Source organism: Podarcis muralis, chromosome 6, assembly GCF_964188315.1.
Source record: "Podarcis muralis chromosome 6, rPodMur119.hap1.1, whole genome shotgun sequence".
NCBI classification, from domain to species: domain Eukaryota; kingdom Metazoa; phylum Chordata; class Lepidosauria; order Squamata; family Lacertidae; genus Podarcis; species Podarcis muralis.
Genome location: NC_135660.1, coordinates 28,018,758 through 28,037,765, shown reverse-complemented (window position 1 = coordinate 28,037,765; position 19,008 = coordinate 28,018,758). Strand labels below are relative to the sequence as shown.

At 38.0% G+C, this 19,008-nt stretch overlaps 1 protein-coding gene across 3 annotated transcripts in view; it reads left to right on the top strand.

Moving 5' to 3' along the window:
- The window catches only part of RASA2 (RAS p21 protein activator 2), a 46,719-nt gene that overhangs the window by 1,960 nt on the left and 25,751 nt on the right, over positions 1-19,008 (top strand). For 2 of the 3 annotated variants that reach the window (XM_077929898.1, XM_028731175.2), the window contains exons 2-8: positions 5,246-5,363; positions 8,450-8,553; positions 9,611-9,705; positions 12,404-12,480; positions 13,958-14,041; positions 14,768-14,840; positions 17,860-17,936. In XM_077929898.1, the coding sequence (XP_077786024.1) occupies positions 5,246-5,363; positions 8,450-8,553; positions 9,611-9,705; positions 12,404-12,480; positions 13,958-14,041; positions 14,768-14,840; positions 17,860-17,936 (628 nt within the window). The remainder of the gene's footprint in view (positions 1-5,245; positions 5,364-8,449; positions 8,554-9,610; positions 9,706-12,403; positions 12,481-13,957; positions 14,042-14,767; positions 14,841-17,859; positions 17,937-19,008) is intronic. The other variant, XM_028731176.2, reaches the window with a different exon arrangement.

The window sequence follows — 19,008 nt, the reverse complement described above, 5'->3', positions numbered from 1 at the left end:
ATTCTAGGGATCTGTTCTTCCTGTGTGTGTTTGCAAGGCCTTGTCATGCTGAAGTAGTACTGCACACCTGAAGTCCCAAGTGTAGTTTTGATGGAAGTTTGGTGATGGCACCAGTGACACTTTGGTTCTCTAATCCATGTTATGATAGGGTAGAAATAGCAAGCATGAGAGGTGCTTGTAAGTGTGTAAGCTAGTAGACTGGGCTGTACCTAGCAAAATAGTTGGGGAAGTGCATTCCTTGCAGCTAGGGGAAGATGTAATAACTTCATGGGAAGGCCTGGCTTTAGCTGAAATGGAAAATATTTAGTTTTGAGAGCCATTAGACATTACTTGAAAAAAGTGACATCCTTAGAAGTTACACTCTGCATTCAATCTTTTAAAGGTATTTCATCTCGTCAGAAAAATGCAACACATGGGATTCTTGTGAAATGTGATGTAGGGGGAAGCTTGTACAGGATGTTTTGAAGTAGTCGCTTAGAACTCTTTTGGATACCTTAATGGGATTGTGGGGTAATAGGATCCATGTTAGCCAGACCAAATGTGGCAAAGAAAATTTTAAACTTGAAGGCAGAAAACCTTCTGATAAATTATAAGGGGCAAGAAAATGATAATGTTATGGGGCTGACGTAGATTTTAGGGCAGCTAGGACAAACAGGATGTAGTGGTTTTCCGATGGTGGGAGGGATCGAAGTACATTCATGTAAGTCAAACGTAACCCACTTCCTTTCTCACGCCTTTATTCAGTCTTGTAGAGAATGACTTGCAGCATGCTTAGCTTCCATTTTGATGCGGAACTAGATTTCATAATGTTTCAGTAGAACAGCATTGACGAGAGAAGCATTCTTATGAGGTTAAATGTGCATATTCAGCATCAAATCAACTCTCAGATTAACGACCCATAATTTTTTGTAGAAAAAATATTTTCTGTGAAAACTTATATTTTGAAAGATTCCATGTGTTAAAAATAGCATATGCTACTTGATTTTGTTTTATGTTTTTTAATAAAAAAACCATTTATTAAACTAGTATATTATCACCCTTCAAACAGTTGCCTTAGAAATTTTAAATTGATGAATCTAATTAAAGTTCAGTACATTTGCATCTTAAGAGACGTGGGTGGCGCTGTGGTCTAAACCACAGAGCCTAGGGCTTGCCAATCAGAAGGTCGGTGGTTCGAATCCCCACAATGGAGTGAGCTCCCATTGCTCGGTCCCTGCTCCTGCCAACCTAGCAGTTCGAAAGCACGTCAAAGTTCAAGTAGATAAATAGGAATCGCTTCAGCGGGAAGGTGCGCTGCTCTGGTTTGCCAGAAGCGGCTTAGTCATGCTGGCCACATGACCCGGAAGCTGTACACCGGCTCACTTGGCCAATAAAGCGAGATAAGCGCCGCAATCCCAGAGTCATCCGTGACTGGACCTAATGGTTAGGAGTCCCTTTACCTTTACCTTACATTTGCATCTTACTAAAATTTCTGCCATCTTTACAAATATTGAAGGAACTTATTTATAAATAAATAAATATCATTATCTGTCATTAAAGGGAACTGCCATCTTTTAATATTTCTTTCTCATTTCCTATTGCAGTAATGCAGCAGAAGCAAAATAATCTAAAATAGATGGACCTTCACACACTTGATTAATCAGTTAAAGCTCTGGTTGACTGATTTATTGTTTGGCAATTGAAGCAAGGGGTAATAATTACATGAATGCTACAAAGCACATTTTAATGCCATTGTTGCATTTCATTCTGCATGCTTATTTGATAAACAGATGGAAGCATTGCAGTTCATACTTGTGAAGTAGGTACCGGTATTTGGAAATACGACACAGACATTTCAGGCATCTATAGTACATTGGTTTATCAAGGCATCTATAATGGGCAGCTGGCCACAAGCATACCTAACATCCTAGTGCCTTACACTTACTTTTTAATTTTACCTTTTGTTACCTGATGTGGTTATATTTAGTATTTTATAAGTGCTTTTACTAATTGATCAAAGCACTTAACACATATTATCTGAATTCTTAACAACATCTCTGTATAATACATCAGTTTTATCCCAAAATTTGGGATGGAAATGGCTGAAGTTGAGAGAGATTAGCTTGTGTAATGTGCAATCTTATGAACACTTAAATTGAGAGTAAATCCTACTGTGGCATAGTAAATCCAACAGTGGCAGTTGAATGCAGTGGCATATCCATAGGATGGGGCTGTGTGGCTAAGCTAAGATAGGAAACCCCTGGCTGAAAATGTGTAGCTATGGTAATTTTATTTGCCATACATTCTGTACTTTAACAGCTGTTTGCTATGACAAATTAGCTTTGACTTAAATGATTAAGCCTATTATTACCATCATTATTTGTTAATTTATATAACACATATATGCTAAAATGCCCACTTCACATACATACCCATCTTCTTTTAAGAGAAAACTAGCAGTGTTCCCCATGGGAATTTGTTTGACCATGGAAAGTACCGGTAGTATCTACAGCAATTAAAAGTGATAGTGATGTGTTTCAAAAATTTAACAAAGAAAAGAAGGGCCTGATCCACATGATATACTTCAGAACTAGGAAATGCAGGTACATACCTGCATGTGTGCTTCTTTTCTCACCCCCTCACCCCAGAACACAACACTTGAGCGTTTATGCTGATCTTAGACTAGCAACTAGTGTGGAGGTGCAAAAAGGCTTTCTTGTGCTAATGAAGCAGTTTCCTCCAACTGCCAAAATGTCTTCTTCCAACTGCCAAATTGCTGTGTGTACTACAGGCAAGAGTAACTAGTACACTTGGCTGACCGCAATTTGGAACAGCAGAGGAAGCATGCCCAGCTGCATCAGTGTACAAGTGGAATATATTGCATTTCAAGGGAGGCTTGCACACATGTAGGTTATGTGATCTCTAGGCCATGCTGATTTTCACACTTTGTATCCATAGCATATTGCATTTTAAATCTTGGACTCTGCCTCCTCTCCCTTATGTGTATTGATAGTATGTGCTATATAGTGTCTTGAGGACTAGAGATAGCTTTGAACAGTTACAATTAATAATTTTATGTAAAATGATGGTTTTCATCCTTGTTCCTTCAGGGAGCTCTCTCTATGTTAGCTTGTTTTCCAAGGGATTCCAGTGCGTTGCAGAGGAATTCAGGGTTTGTTTTATAGTAGGAATGGAGACTACCTCTCCCCATATGAACCAATCTGGACACTGCAGTCATAATTTGAGGGCTTTACTTGAGTGCCTCCTCCATGAGAGGAACAGAGGGTGGCAACACGAGAAGCCTTTTCTGCGATGGCTTCCTGCTTGTGGAATGTTGTCCTCAGGGAGATTTGCCTGGCACCTTTATTACTTACCTTGAGGCGGCGCCGGACAAAAACTTTGGCTGATCAACATTCTATGGCCTTTTAAATGTGTTTGTGGTAGGGAGGTTATTGATTTTTGTGTTTTCGTTTTGTACTCTTATGTTGTGAATGCCCTGTGATCTTCAGATAAAGGGCGTTATACAGTACAAGTTTAATAAGTAAATAAAAAAGGAATAAAACCTGTGGCCCTTCAGATGTTGCTGGACTCTATTCAGCCCCAGCCAGCTTAGCCAATATTTAGGGATGATGGAAGCTCAGTTCACAGTACCTGGAGAGTCAGGTGTTTCCCATTCCTGCTCTAGAGGTTGCACCCAGTTTATGTAAGACAGTCATCAAATCTGTTAGGTTTCCCTGTTGCCCAACTTGAATTGAGAGTATGATCTCAAATACACTCAGTACTCTGTTGCAGCTGCACTTTGCAAAGGAAGTTTGTCCACCATTACTGGTTATTTCGTTGAAAATGCTGGATAAACTAGGCTTTTCCAGTTTGAAAAACCAGTAATATAAAATGGTTTACTGTGCCATACTAATCCTTGAAATCACTTAGTAAATGGAAATCAGCAAACCTTTGTGTTTAGGCCAATTCTGTGTTAGTTCTAGGGCTTTAACAATGAAGGAGTAGTCACTTGGAAAAGCTGATTGCTTGGAACTGATAGGAAATTTGCAGACAAAGGTCAGTGCCATAAAGTACTAACACATTGGTGTTGAGATTTCATAAGTGTACTTACCTAAATGTACTTTATTTTGCAATATGCTGCTGTAGAAATAAGGCTCTAAGATGGGGTGAGAAGTATGGCCAGCAGACGTCTCAACTTGAATAAATTAATTGGGGGGGGGGCCTGTCCCACATAATCAATAATAAGACACACCATTTGAATGGTGATGCCCATCAACTTGGAGGGTGGCCCCCTCAAATATTTTATTGGGGGGTTAATGGGACCTCAGGCCCCTAGGAGTTGGCTCCTATTATGGCCAGTGAATCAAATTTGGGGGGCCTCATTTTTCCCATCCCTGCTTTAAAATGTATGTTTGAGTTTGGACAGCTCTGTTCAAACAGAATGATATCCTTAGAAGCACCATTAAGGGTAGTGATAGATGTAATTTATCTTTAAGGAAAATTGATATCCCTGACTGCTTTCATAATGATGATACTTTGTTTTATTTTATAAGGAAATTAGAACATTCTCCGGGCAAACTGTCTTAAACTAACTAGACTAACTTTATTCTAAGTATTGTGTATTTTGCTTGGAGCAGGGAGGAAGTTACATTGTGTTAATATTTTGGTAACAAGTACTATGACTTTTCAATGTGATAGTAACTCAAAAGTCTGGTTGTTCAGTTGATATAGTTCAAACAATTTTTTCCCAGGGTAAACATAATAACTTTATAATGGACTACTAAATACAAAATTTGTTTGTTGAAAAAATACTAGACTCTGTTTGTGTTATGACTTGTGGCCATATTGCTTTCAGTTGCAATCATTAACCAGCCATGTCAGGCTTAACCGGTTACCCAGATGGAATTCGAAGGAAAGTGCAAGTGTTGCAGGAAGTGATGTTAATAAAGCCTTCACTTTTAAGTCAGTAGTGACCCTGTTCTTATCAAGTGATGCTATTCTAGAGGAAGTGGCTTCTGCCTTTTAAAGGACAAAGCCAAGGTCCTGGCTATGATGAAATATTGTATTCAATTTCCGTTTTTAATACCCAAACTTCCTTTTCTTCTTTTGTGCTTCTTTTGGTCACTTAATTCAGACAAGGATGCATTACAGAGTGTGTGATATTTTGTTGCTTTCCATTCTGAATTACAACTCCATACTTTGGCTATAGACAACCTTGTAATTTTTTCTCCATGTTTGTTCAAAACTAATTTAATCTTGTCACTAGGTCAAGCCAAAAACTTAGTGCCATACTCTGGACAAAACAAGATGAGAGACTGCTTTTGTACAATCAATTTGGATCAAGAAGAGGTTTTTCGCACTCAGGTAGTAGAGAAATGTTTAAGGTAAGAGCTTTATCACAATGGCAGGCTTAGCTAGGATGAGAATATATCTTTGATTAAAATGGAATATTAACCAGTCCCTTTAACATGTAAAAAAATCAGCTGGTCTGTAATCTTATTCCCCCCCCCCCCCATTGCTTGTCCATTTTGGCTTAGTTTCTGATTTTTTTAATGTATGGGTTACAGAAACAACTTAATAAATTAAACAATAATGCTGTGGAAGAGTGACTGTGTTCAGATGTAATGCCGAACCATGCCTTAGTGTTAGAAGAATGAGACCTGGTGCCCCTCAAGCTCAGAAACTCTCTCTTCTGCCATGGCTCCAAGGAGACGAAGTTTCTTTTTCTGTTTTGGATTAACTGTGGCTAGCAATGTTCCACACAAACTATGGCTAATCTTAATTACTGCTAGCTGAAACAAGCGAATAATGTATAGTTGGAAGTTGGTCTATTTCAATGGACTCCTCTGTGATCATACAGAGTGGGGGAACACACCGGCCCAAAGCTTTCTTCTAAGGCCTGTTTTCATAATGTTACTTTGTTTAGTTTCTCATCTGAACAAGGACTTGGAACACTGCTCCAAACTAGACTAAACTTGCAAAACTTTTAAGTTCCTTAGCAGTATGGGGAAAAATATGAATAACAATAGTCAGGGCTAATTGTGACAACCTGTGGTGTTTACATGATAACTTATAGAAATGACCCCATGGATAATTGTAACTTGACAACTTAGTAGTATGTGTTACTCCTGCACGCACATTTTTTCCCTGTGGAAGGTTATGAATTAATTCATTCTAGTGTTACCACCTTCATGCATGAAAGGGTTTATCTTCAGAAAATTATGTGAACAGCACTGACATTGATTTTGACAATCTTCTCCTACTTTTATTGTAATTCCTTCTGTGAACTGGAGATATATTTAATATATTTTGTGTAGGCTCTCTAAATATAAAACCTGATACAAAAGATAAAATTTGAGCTAAAATATAGGGTATATCCCTATATATGTTGTGCTATACCCATTGCAAATGGTTACCGTTCAGTTTCTGAGCTCAGTTCAACATGCTGGTTTTCTCTAAAAGCCCTTCATTGATTATGACTGGGGTACTAGAAGAGTTATCTACCTATATGTGTGTACCTGTCTTAAGAACTTCAGTTGATCTTCCTGAACCAAACCAACTCCCAGAGGAATGGGAATCCCAGTAGTGGTGCCCCATTAATGGAATGTTCTCAGAGAGGTCCGCCTGGCACACCTACTTAATTGTCCTTCCAGTGCTAACTTTTTCTACACATCTGTTTGGCAGAAGCCACTTCCAGAGAGAGGGCTTACAAGCAAACATTGCACACAGGAGGCAGAGGGTATAAAGAGGAGCTACTGAATTTAACTTTCTTGTCCTCCAGTCAGGCTCCAATCACAATGAAATTTAGCATGATTAAGTGACAAAATAATTACATTATCTTTTGGTTGCATTTCTTGAGTAAAAACAATGAAACACTTAACCGATCTGAAAACAAGATAGCTTATTATCTTTTTGTACTTCTAGAACAGGTTTGTTTGTTTTTTACGAGCATGTGATCATTATTCTTTGGGCATCAAATAGCAATTTATTTGTGTAGAAAAAAGAACATTCATTAATCTTTTTGAAGGTGTTAAGAATTCTGATGTAAGTATCTAAGTGGTGACATGTGTTAAAGATTTAGGCTTGGACCTAAATTTTTGCTCTGTGGAAGGAAAATTGCACTCACATAAATGGTCCTTTATTCAAAAACGTAGAACCTGTTCTTATGTGAGCCTTGTGGTGGTTCTCCTCCAAGGGACTGGCCAGGACAACTTTAGCTTAGTTTCAGCAATATTGTACACACTGGGCCTTGAAGCCAAAGTTAAAGCAGAACTTACCCTTACATTTTGAATGCATTGGCTGTAAACTTGTAAGGAAACAATTTTTTTTAAAAAAAGATCCACAAACTGAATAATGTAAACAAGAAAATTCCATCAGATAATGTGGCTGGTGTGAATATAAATAATAGAAAACAAAGCCTTTTGATTTCTTAGGTTTACATAAAATACTAGTACCTATTGACTGCCTAAAGACATTTCACCATTTATTTATCCATTCATTTATTTACTTGAAAATTTGTATCTTGCGCTTCCATTGCATTCTGATTGCTCAGAGAGACTTGACAACAAACCAAAATAAATCAGTGCTGTAGACTCTCATCCAAGCACTATTACCATATTATTTTTGGCCACTTCTGCCCAGTGTTTCCGGGGTTTTTTTATCAGCTCCTGAAAACGTACGTGTTTAGGCGAGCCTACCTATTATTATTATTATTATTATTTATTAGTAGCATGTATTAAGTTTGTATGCTGCCCTTAATTCGTAGATTTCAGGGCGGTTCACAACATAAAAATACAAAATAAAAAACCACACAAAATCTGTAATAAAAACAAAAGCAAACCAATAACCCCCTTCCCTTGTGTAAACATGTCATATATTTTAACATCTAATTGTATTTTATTATGGGATTTGTTTGTGTGAGTGTATAAACATGACTCTTGAAAATGTTTTGCACTGTTTAGCATTTTGGGAGAAATAACTACCGTATTGGCCTGAATATAAGCCTCACTTTTCCCCCAAATTCCTACCGTGAAAAGTTAAAGTGTGGCTTATATTCGTGACCTTGCATTGTGCAGCCAGGAGTGTGGGGCAAACAGTACCAGGAGTGTGGCAGAGCAGCACCTGCCCTGCACATAGTCCCCCATCCTTTCCCCCAAGGCTGGGAAGTGAAAGAGAGAGGAAGCGGAAAGGCTGCCGGCAGTGCAGTGTGGCTCCCCCCACCAAGTATGCAGCCAGAAGCAGTGAGGAATGGAGCGGCTTATATTCAGGAATTCCCCCTCCCCACCCATTTTAAAGGTGCGGCTTATATTCGGGCCAATACGGTAATTCCTTGCAAGAGGCTTACATTCAAGAGGAGAATCCAGTTATAAAAGTTACATAAAATAGGATTCTACAGCAAGTTACAATGGTGATGAAACATTGTAAAATATTCAGTTACTTTGCTAAGAACCTGTTTGATTTCTTTCCCCAGCCCATTTTTTGGAGAAGAGTTCTACTTTGAAATACCAAGGACATTCCAGTGCTTATCATTTTATATTTATGAGAAAAGTGTTTTACAGAGGGATCTGCGTATAGGTAAGTATAGAATCATAGAATTGTTGGGTTGAAAGGGACCACAAGGGTCATCTAGGCCAACCCCCTGCAGTGCAGAAATCTTTTGCCCAACATGGGGCTTGAATCTACGATACTGAGATGAAGCATCTCATATTCTGTTGACTAAGCTATAAATTGAAGTTAGGATAGTAGCCACCTAAGTCATAATCTGTGTAGACCCACTGAAATTGGTTTGTCATGTCAACTCATTTCAGTGGGTCTACTTAGAGTTTGATTTAGTTTGATATGCCTCTTAATGTTCAGTGGTGGGTTTGTTTTATTAAAGGTAAAACTGTAGACAGGTATTTTATTATTTTCAAATGTATGTGTTTATTTTTATAGATTGTATCCAATGATGGCAATAGGCAAACACGTTCACATAAAGTAGGACAACCAGTTTTCACTGATCCTCCTACCTAATGCAATCTGCTGCATCATATCCTTTATTCTGGAGGGACCCCTCCAACCCTTGGGAGAAGTTGTACATTGTATAAGAGAATTAGTGAAAATCAGGGGTCAAGCTTTGCACAAGTGGAAGTTCTTACACTTGCCTTATGCCACCATTAATTGTAATTCAACACTTTACAGTGGAACCTCGGTTGTCGAACGTAATCGATTCCAGAAGACCGTTCGACTTCTGAGGCATGTTTGAAAATGGAAGCCGAGACGTTCAAAAACTGAGGTTCCACTGTATTATATAGTGTCTCTGGTAGTTTTCTCTCTAAATGATTGAGCAGACCAACGCCCACCCAGTAGTCATCAATCTTGCCACAACATGTGTTCCCAGTTGACCTACAGGCCCCACAGTGAAGTGTTTTCTTTTAAAACGTTTTTCATTTAGTTTCAAATAGTGCCAATAAATACTCAAATCCCCAACACCTGCTGCTACTGGACTTCTTTGCTTAGGACACACTGTATGGTGATTATTTTAAAATTTTCTCTAGAGCAATGTTAGATGCTAAAATTAAAAAATACCATTTCTATCCACCACTGAATAACATGTACTGTCAAATAGGTAATTTTATTTCCCTCCTTTTAGGCAAAGTAGCTATCAAAAAAGAAGATTTGAGCAAATACTCTGGCAAGGAAACATGGTTTATGCTTCAGCCTGTTGATTCTAATTCAGAGGTTCAGGTAAAATTGAATAGATGTAAAGTTAATGTTGTATTGTGTCAATGAATGTCTTTCTTCCCCACCCCCATGTTTATTTGTAATTTTACTTAAGATTCCCCATGCTGCATGAAATGAATGCAGTTTTTGTGCTACATTGTTCCTAGTCCATCAGAAAAATGGCCTGTCTGCAATGTGTTCACAAAAATCAGTCTTAAAAACTAGCATGGGACAATTGAAACCTGGACATGTATATCTTTAATTTCTTGTGTGCCAGTTTAAAATATTTCAGTTTAGAATTTATTCTCCTTCTCTTAGGGCACTTCAGAAGTTCTGAACGTGAATTAAATATATTTTATAAAAATAGCCTATAACATTTTTCAAACTACAGCAAATGTATGCATAGCTTAAAAATGCTCCATATTGTAAGACGTTCTGAATCTCTTCTGTGGTTACAGAGTGGAGAGGGAAGTTATATAGGAAGCCTGTGTGTGCCTCCTATTCCCTGGAATGGTGTGATTCACTAACTGTAGGCACCAAAGTTGAGTGGGGGTAATAGGGCTCGGCTATGTCCTGTGTAGATCCCTCAGTTACACTTTGTCTTGCTGCAAATCATTTCTGTTTTTCTGTACTCTTCCCAGAGAAGGCTACGGTACTTTACAGTCAGCGGGAGGGGTGAAGATGCGAAGCCTCAGGGGGAAAATGATTGGGGGTGGGCAGGGAACCACTTTCTTATTTTTTTCTTTTCATGGACCTTCACATCTTGGGGGTGGGCACACATTTCAATCCCTTTTCATAGTATAGTTGAAAAAGAAAATTCTAACTTATCAATGATGAAACAGTTTATAATTCTCTTATGCAAGTGTTGATTGTTTTCCTGTGCATGGTAATGTATCTGTGTATATTTATTTCTCTTTATCTGTGGTATATTGGAGGTGCTCTAATTCCAACTTAATTGTTTTAGAAATAGCGTATACAGCTCTTATGAAATAAGACAGCTGCTTCTTGATTAAACAGCAGTTTTAGTTGTCCTGAAAATAGTTTAGGTATATGTGAATCATGCAGTAATGTGTATGATAACAATGGCAAATGTACAGCTGAATGTTGGAATTTCCAAGTAAATATTTTGGGCTTGGTTACAGGCAAAGCAAACTACATGGCATTGTGACATAGGTGTCATGCTGGAGGAAATGTCCCTGCTAGATTAACCTCTAATAATAGACATTGCTCACCATTCCTGAGACATGCTGGGGTTTGCCTCAGTATATATGTGCATTGCAACATCTAAAGCAATATTTTGGTGATAATTAGATTGATAGAGGAGTCATGGAGGTTTGTTTGGAAAAATGGTATAGTAACTGTATACAATATGAATCTGGGATAGTACTGACACTAATCCAGAAAATGTATTCATTGTTTTGCTTTTTTCTGGACCTTCACCATACATGTTTATTTTCCCCCCTGAACTTTTCTTTCTAAAAAGAGTAGAAATTTGCTTGCACCAAATCATTTAATTATGCAGTGGCCCCACGGAATACATGTTTTCTGGCGTATTACTCCTGTGTCAGTACAACAGTGTAAACATGGGCAGTGAAGCAGCTATATATTTTTTTAAGGTTGAGTATCAACCCAGTTTGGTAGAAAAAAGTGTGACCTACCAAGCTAGGCCTTTACAAGGCATGTTGACTTGACAAAGTTAAGCATGTGATTAATTTTGACTGAATTGTGTGTCATTTTATTGCTGCCAGGAAGTTTCCCCTATGTATTATGCTTGTCATTCATTGTGTTTTGCTTTCAGGGGAACTGTTTCAGACAACTGTCACTTGATAGCCTTCACAGGTTGAATGCCTAAGCACTTTAGAAAGAATCTTTAGTACACTAATAGCAGTTAATTATAGAGGTGCTCAGTGTCTGAGTCCGGAAGTGTTCTGTCAGTGACTTTTTTATTGCTTCCAAAATAACAAGCCTACCTTGTTTAGGGTGTGTTCATATAGGCACAAAGTACTACTAGCAGTTCATTTTCAAGGTGGGGTGTCTGTGTGTATCTGCTCGTGCACACACACAATGCCATTTTTAAAGGTGATATTATGAATATTGCATCATAGCCTAGTCTTCTTTACCTGAAGCTATTCTGAATCTCTACAAAATGTAGAACAGGTGTGGGGAACTTTGGCCCTTCAGATGTTGCTGAACTGCAACTCCTATTATCAGTGGTCATTGACCATGCTTGCAGGGGCTGATGGGTGCTGTAGTTCAGCAACATCTGGAGGGTGAAAGGTTCCCCTCACCTGATGTAGATGATCAGGTCCTCCTTGAAGATTTTATAAGAACTCTTTATTTTAAAATAGTGATAATTTTCATTTAAAACAAAACAAAACACCAAGTGCTCTCATATACAAGGAATCATAATTCTTAAAATTCATATAATGTAATTATCTTATAATGGAAAAACTGAGTAGGGAAAATTATTTACAAGTAATACCAAAATAGTATTCTAAGTTGATAACAATTTTCTGCATTAAAAAATATAAAATACTACAGTGTCTAATACTTGCCTGATACTTTCTCACATACAGTTTATTTAGTCAATCACATATTTCATGCTAGTGATGCCAAAGAGCCTGTCAGCTCTTGTCTTGCTCTTATTAAGCAGATTCTAGGTTATTTTATAAATCCAACACACAGGCTCTTGCAACTGAAACTTCTTCTTTTTAATTGACAGGGAAAAGTTCACCTCGAATTAAAACTGAATGAGTTGATTACAGATAATGGATCAGTCTGCCAGCAGCTAGTAGTACAGTAAGAACATTTATCAATTCTTATTCTTGTTTTGCTTGCTAATGAACATTAACAGGGTAATTCAAGTCAGCTTTCAGTATTATAAAACACATGAAAACACAATTAAAAAATAGAAGCTTAAAGGTTTAAGTACAGCAAACTTAGCCAATTCAAGTTGAACAAATGTGTTTTCAAAGATTCCACTTCAGCATAAAATGAACTGCCTGCCTTCCTGCTGAAGGTAAAACCACCACCAAGTACTGGACATGTAGAAGAGACTCTTGTAGACCTTTTTGGTTCTGTAGTGCTGTTGAATGCTTGCAGCAATGTAATCAGTGGTGTTTTTTATACACTTTTGGTTAGCATTGGTGTCATGATTAGTGTGTCTCAAGTTATACAAAGGATTAATGGGAAAGGAAGTTGGCAATGTGTCCCATAAGATGTGAATGGAAAGGAAATACAACTGTTCCACCACTAACTTTCTCAAATAACAAAATATGATAATTACCTTTCAACAGCACCCCCTGAATTACAGTGGCTAATAAGTAACTTTTTCTTTGACACACTGTTTTCCCCATGATAGTTATAACTAATCAGTTTTACTCATGTGCTACTGTATATTCCAAGTTTTGTTCTGGCAGTTGTTAATATCAAGGTTTCTGAGCCAATTTCTGACTTTCACTAGTCTTGTTCTAGGAGCAGTCAGAAACACTAGGCTGCTAATGTAGAACAGTAGTGAATCTACTTAGGAGAATAAAAGACAAGGCACATTCTAACCCCCAAAAGTTCTCTTTTCTCTAGTATACCATCTCCACCGTCTGCCTTTTAATAGACAAAACCAGTTTAACTGGAAGAGGAAGGGACCAAACATGCTTTGGATGTGAGCCAAAACGCTGTTGGCTAGCTTGCCGGAGGAAAGGCTTCCACAAACATTAGGAGATGACCATTCAAAGAGACAATGTAATTAAGCTTTGTGAAGTGCTGAGCAGTCACAGCTGGTTTCGCAAGATTTCAGACATTCTCTTCTGTATTCACAGGTCACACACAGGAAGGAGGCAACACCTCTTGTAGAATCCAAGAATTAATTAGCATGGTTAACTTAGTATAAAAGTGGTGAGGAAACGACTGATCTTAGACAAATAGATGGTTTCCTGGAGAGTATCTAGACCTCCAATGTGGAGTTAATTGACTAAACTTTAAACATGCAGTTGAATTCTGCACAAGAAATAACAGGATCCCACTCCCTTTTTCCTTGTCTTAATGAAGGTAGCCACAAGAGTGATCAAGGCCAATTCAGTCCCAAAACTAGGCCTTAACCCAGAGTCTAGATAATCAGTATCTCCCAAGAGTGCCTGAAGCTGAACCAACAGTATCTTCTTGAGCACCTTATTAAAAGAGAAATTCATGACCAGGCAGTAATGGTCATACATGGTCAGTGTGTCTTTATCCATTAGACTTGAAACTGCAACTGAATTAATTTGCATTTTTAAAATTCTAGCTTGAAGGAATGTCATGGACTTCCTCTTATTAATGGACAAAATTGTGATCCTTATGCTACAGTGTCTGTTGTGGGTCCTTCAAGGTAATACTTTTAACATACATTCACACTGTCTTAAATACAATAGGAAAATTAGACCTACACAAATTTAGTGATGCTGAAAAGGAAATGAATTATTGCACCAATTTTCAGTTGATTAATGTACAGAAGCCTAATGTTATTAACACAATTGTGGAAAATTTAATCAATTTCTTGACAACTTTTGAAAAAGTAGTTATGTTTGCCAAAGGACTTCCATTTGTGCAGTAGGACTTCTCTCCCAGGGTGTCCCCTCCCCTAAGTCTGTTCTGGGAAAATAACTGAGAATATCAGCAGTATGTGGAAAGACATTGTCTGGGTGCCAGGTCCTCCTGTAGATAGACAGCTGGTCTACCGACAGAGAAGCAACAGTAAGGTAGACCTGCAGTACAAATTTCTCAGGCCAGAAATGGCCACCACTCCATGACCAGATCTTTCAGAAATGGCAGGCATATTATCTGATACTAGTTACATATGTTCCTTATTTATTTGGAATATATACTCCTCCCACATGTATGTACACCTATGTGTAACACTCATATTGACTTCAGTAGGGCTACACAAATTCAAGTTATCAGTAATGCATCCAGTTTACAAAGAATGCCTTTCCTGTTTGAAGATAGGCCTTTCATAAACATAGTTTAACTGCATGGTTCATTCATATCAATACAGTGTTTTTATAATTGTATGTTTTTAAGTTCTGTATGGTAAAACTGTACCATATTGGAATAGGAATGACCAAAAGAAGACAAAAGTAAAGAAGAAAACAAGCAATCCACAATTTAATGAAACATTTTATTTTGAGGTAAGTAATCTATCAAAATAAGCTTTTGGTGTGTTGTCTGTGCATTTATGCTATCGTCTCCTTTGTTAGCTGACTTAATACCGGAGGTCACCAGAGAGATAGGCAGAGTTTTAGTCAAAGGGTCAGATTTTAAACAAAACAAAATAATAGAGAATGAAAACCTAAATCAGAACTATTCTTGGCTAACATAGTAGTCTTTTTTGCACATCCCACTAAGCCAAACTATGGCTTGGTGCAAATGCATAGACTCTGTGAATAGCTCTCTCCGGACTAACCCTGAGCTGTGCAAGCTAGGTTTGTCCTGTGCTGTGCAGATTGTCGGGGTGTGTGAAACTACAAGCCCAGATTTGACTTCGTCAAACTATGGCTTAATAGCATGCAGGAGCAGAGCAACTGGGGAATAGAAAAGTGGCTGCAATCTCCTCTCTGGCACATTTGCATTGAACAATGGTTTTGCTTAGCAGGAAGTACAGACTGGGCTAATGAATTTTAATGTCTAGTCTTAGACATATTGAGTTTGAGAAAGTGATAGAAAATCTCCAAATACATATATTGAATAAGTAGGCAAAGATGGATTAGACAGGGTGGGAGACATAGAAGTAAAGCTGGATGTCAACAGCATATAGGTGGTATTGAAAACCATGAAGTTTGAGGTCTTTTAAGAAGGAGGAACTGCTGGGGACCAAGAGCAGCATGCTGAAGCCTTACCCACCCCACCCAAAAGAAAGGAGGAACTGAGGAGGCATTTCCCAGTGGAAATATTGAACATGTGATTTGACAGATAATGAAGATCAATCAGAGAAAATCTGTAGTGGAGGATTTCAAGGAAGAAAACTTAGTTGTATAAAAGGTAGCAGGCTATGAAGGACACAGGCAGAGATCTTTGGATTGGTCTGAGTTTAATAAGAGCATTCAATGTACACCAGAAGAAAATTGCTAGGAAGTCAAGAACAGTGGGAATGAACAGTAAGCTTCAGGAGTTTGGAGACAAATATGTGGACTGTAAGCTGTGCACAAATCTTAGGTATCCATTTTTGAGGCTATTTCAAATATGTGTAGCTCAAAGGATGGTTTGAATTTTCCTGCTATGAACTCAAGCAGCTCAAAATATGAGCTGCTTTATTCATCTATTTGTAATAAAGCCTTATTTCTTCCCAATCGCTGATCAGTTTTTTGGCTTCAAAAATCTTGGGCACAGTATTTGTTCATAGATGTTCTCCATTATGATTTCTGCTGTATGTGGCTAGAAATGCAGTCTTTGCTTTACATATCAGTGGTTTGAATGGAAGGCTTCTTCACAGCCTAACTCTGTGGTTTGGCTTTCCCCTGAATGCTTCTGTTAATGGTTGTATCTTAGTGAAGCACATTTTACAAGGTTAAACAAAATCCGATCACCTGCCAAATCTGATTTAGCAGCAAGTGTTGCAAAGCTACATATTAAAAACAATTGATTTGTTTTTTTAAAAATAGTTTAGTTATGTAAATGTGGAACTATAGATTAAATCTAGTTTGTGGTGTTAAAATTTAATTCTGATATTCAATTCTGAAAATATCCACAAATCATGGTAAGTCTTCTTCCTTTAAGGTCATCAGCTTAATCCTTCTGCAGAATAGAAAGCAGAAAATCATTGTTGCTGTGGTTGTGAATTATACTTGACTGATAACTGTACAATATTGACACTATTGTGTTTATAAAATAATATGCAGCTTGTAAAATATCCAGGAATGGCTTATAACATTCCTCTTGCTCACATGGTCAGCTGTGGTATGCATGTCTGTAATTTTCATCTACCACACTTGACATTTCTTCATATGGGAGGAGCCCTGGAAATTGGTGGGGGAGAGGAGGAGAAAAGGAAGATGGAACAGAGTTTTCTCCATGCTCTCTTCGGCAGCACATATACTAAAATTAGAATGATACAGAGAAGATTAGCATGGAACAGAGCTTTCTCCCCTTTTCCTTCCCATCAGTTCTCAAATCCCAGCTGCTAACCAGCAATTTGGGCCCCTCCGTCCCCAAAGCCAAAACAGTTTGGTTAGAAGATCAGTTTGTGACAAACAGACATGGGTGGTTTGGGAGGAAAAGAAAGGGGTTAGCTTTCTTTCACCTTCAAAGCTTCTGTTAAGTGGAGGCACTAGCTCCACAACAAGCCCCACCCCTTTCTTCGGAGCTAATGCCTGCAAGTTATTGCTAGAGCTGGGTTTTGGTGGATGGAGGAGGCAGTGATCATTCCCACCCATATTTTTAAATCCTCAGCATGTCAGCACAAACATAAGGTTGTATCCAGTGTTAGCCCTGGATTCATTGAAATGAATGAATATGACTAACTTAGGTCCATTAATTTTAGCGGGTCTACTTAGTTGGATACAACCCATAAATTATGTAGACCTACGAAGGAAATGTTGAATTATTTCTCTGACCTGGTGACAGAGGAAGGTGAAAGTGGCATGCATTCCACATTCTGGGGACCTGAATCACTTGAAGATTCAGGAACTCTCCAGCCTTAGCATTTCTAGTGGATCAGTTTGAGAACTAGCTATTCTCATCCTGTTGAAAAATGGTAACTATGACAACATACAATGTAACCCTTTGCTTTTCTGCTTTCATGCTTCTTCAGTTTGATGTCTGTGCAGTTATTCTGCCATTTAGAATTCTGGGCAAGGGGAGAAAAAGTTCTCTGACCTTTGGAGTGCAAAGTAAACACCCTTAGGCATCATGACTATGGGCAGCCTTCAAAACAGTATTGCTGATGGTAATTTATATGGTAGCTGATGGAAGGATGTGATCCTTTACTACGTTCTCGACCTTTAGTTTAATCCTTTGTGCCTTATTTCGCCAGATAGAAATTGTAGATAAGGGCAATTACAATTATAACCCTCTAAATATATTAAGAGTTTCCTCACTCAGTTTTGGGATATATTAGAATAACTTTGATTCTTTTTGTAGTAAATGTGTGGTATTGGTAGACTTCAAAATGCAAAAGGAGAAATAACTTACTTACATGAGTTTTACTTGCAGGTAACAAGGTCCAGTAGTTACACCAAAAAATCACAGTTTCAGGTGGAAGAAGAAGATATTGAGAAGCTGGAAGTCAGGTATATTCCTTAGTATATTAAAACCAATTATTTATTTTTATACAAAACTGTCAATGGTTTTTATGATGGAGATAAAAACATTACTCAAGGACTACAGAAAGCTGTCCAGATAAATAATATCCAACTTTGGCTGGAGGCAGGGTGGGTGTAAGTCTAAAGCAGCCTTAGAGAGCTCATGATAATTACTTTCATAACTTGAACAGTTAATTTAGCAGAACATCTGACTACCTGTTTTATATAGCAATTGTGGTATATTCAGTATTACTTAACTAAAACAAGTCTTATTTCTTTGTATGCTGTAGCTGGCATTGGGCTCCCCTGCTCTCTTTGCTATGGGAAAAAGTTATCTCTTAGCTCAGTGCTTTCCCCTGGTTGGGAGGGGAGCAGGAAGGGAGTGGAAACACCCGAATCCCTGTCTTCATCTTGACTCCACTTGAAACCCAAGGAGAAAGAATTATCATCTGAAAAGCTGAGGATAGGAATAGTATATTTCTTAACTTGCTTGAACTATATAGGTAGGGTAATTTGGAACATCTGAGTGAAAATCACAATAGGCAACTCATTTAGGGAGGCAAGGGAACATCAATCATGCCACAACACAATGGATTTTATTTCTTTTCTTCTTAATATATGTGCTGTCTTAACAGAAATGTCAGTGAGGTAAGACTCAACAACCCACATAGAGTGCATGCCTTTGGGAGTCTTACAGCTTTTTAGGTTGTAAGAGCTTGGACTAAAAAATAAAAATCAGTGCATGTGTCATTGAAGTGTTACAGTTTAGTCAGAAAGAGCAAAAAGTAGGAATATTAATAAATGCAAACAGAACTGCAAATGCTTGAGAAGAAAATGGTAATGTCACTCTTTTCTTTTTTTTAGTGCCTCAGTTCATCCAATATTGCTTTTATCTTATTGATAAAGCCACACTTTTAACCAATATGCTGACATGGTTGCCTTTTATAGAAATAGGACACTTTTTGTCTAACTTAAACTATTGCGTGTGAGGTTATAAACTTGTTTGTGTGCATGCTGAATTGGTGTGGTTCTCTATGTGATGATAATGACTCTTACAGTT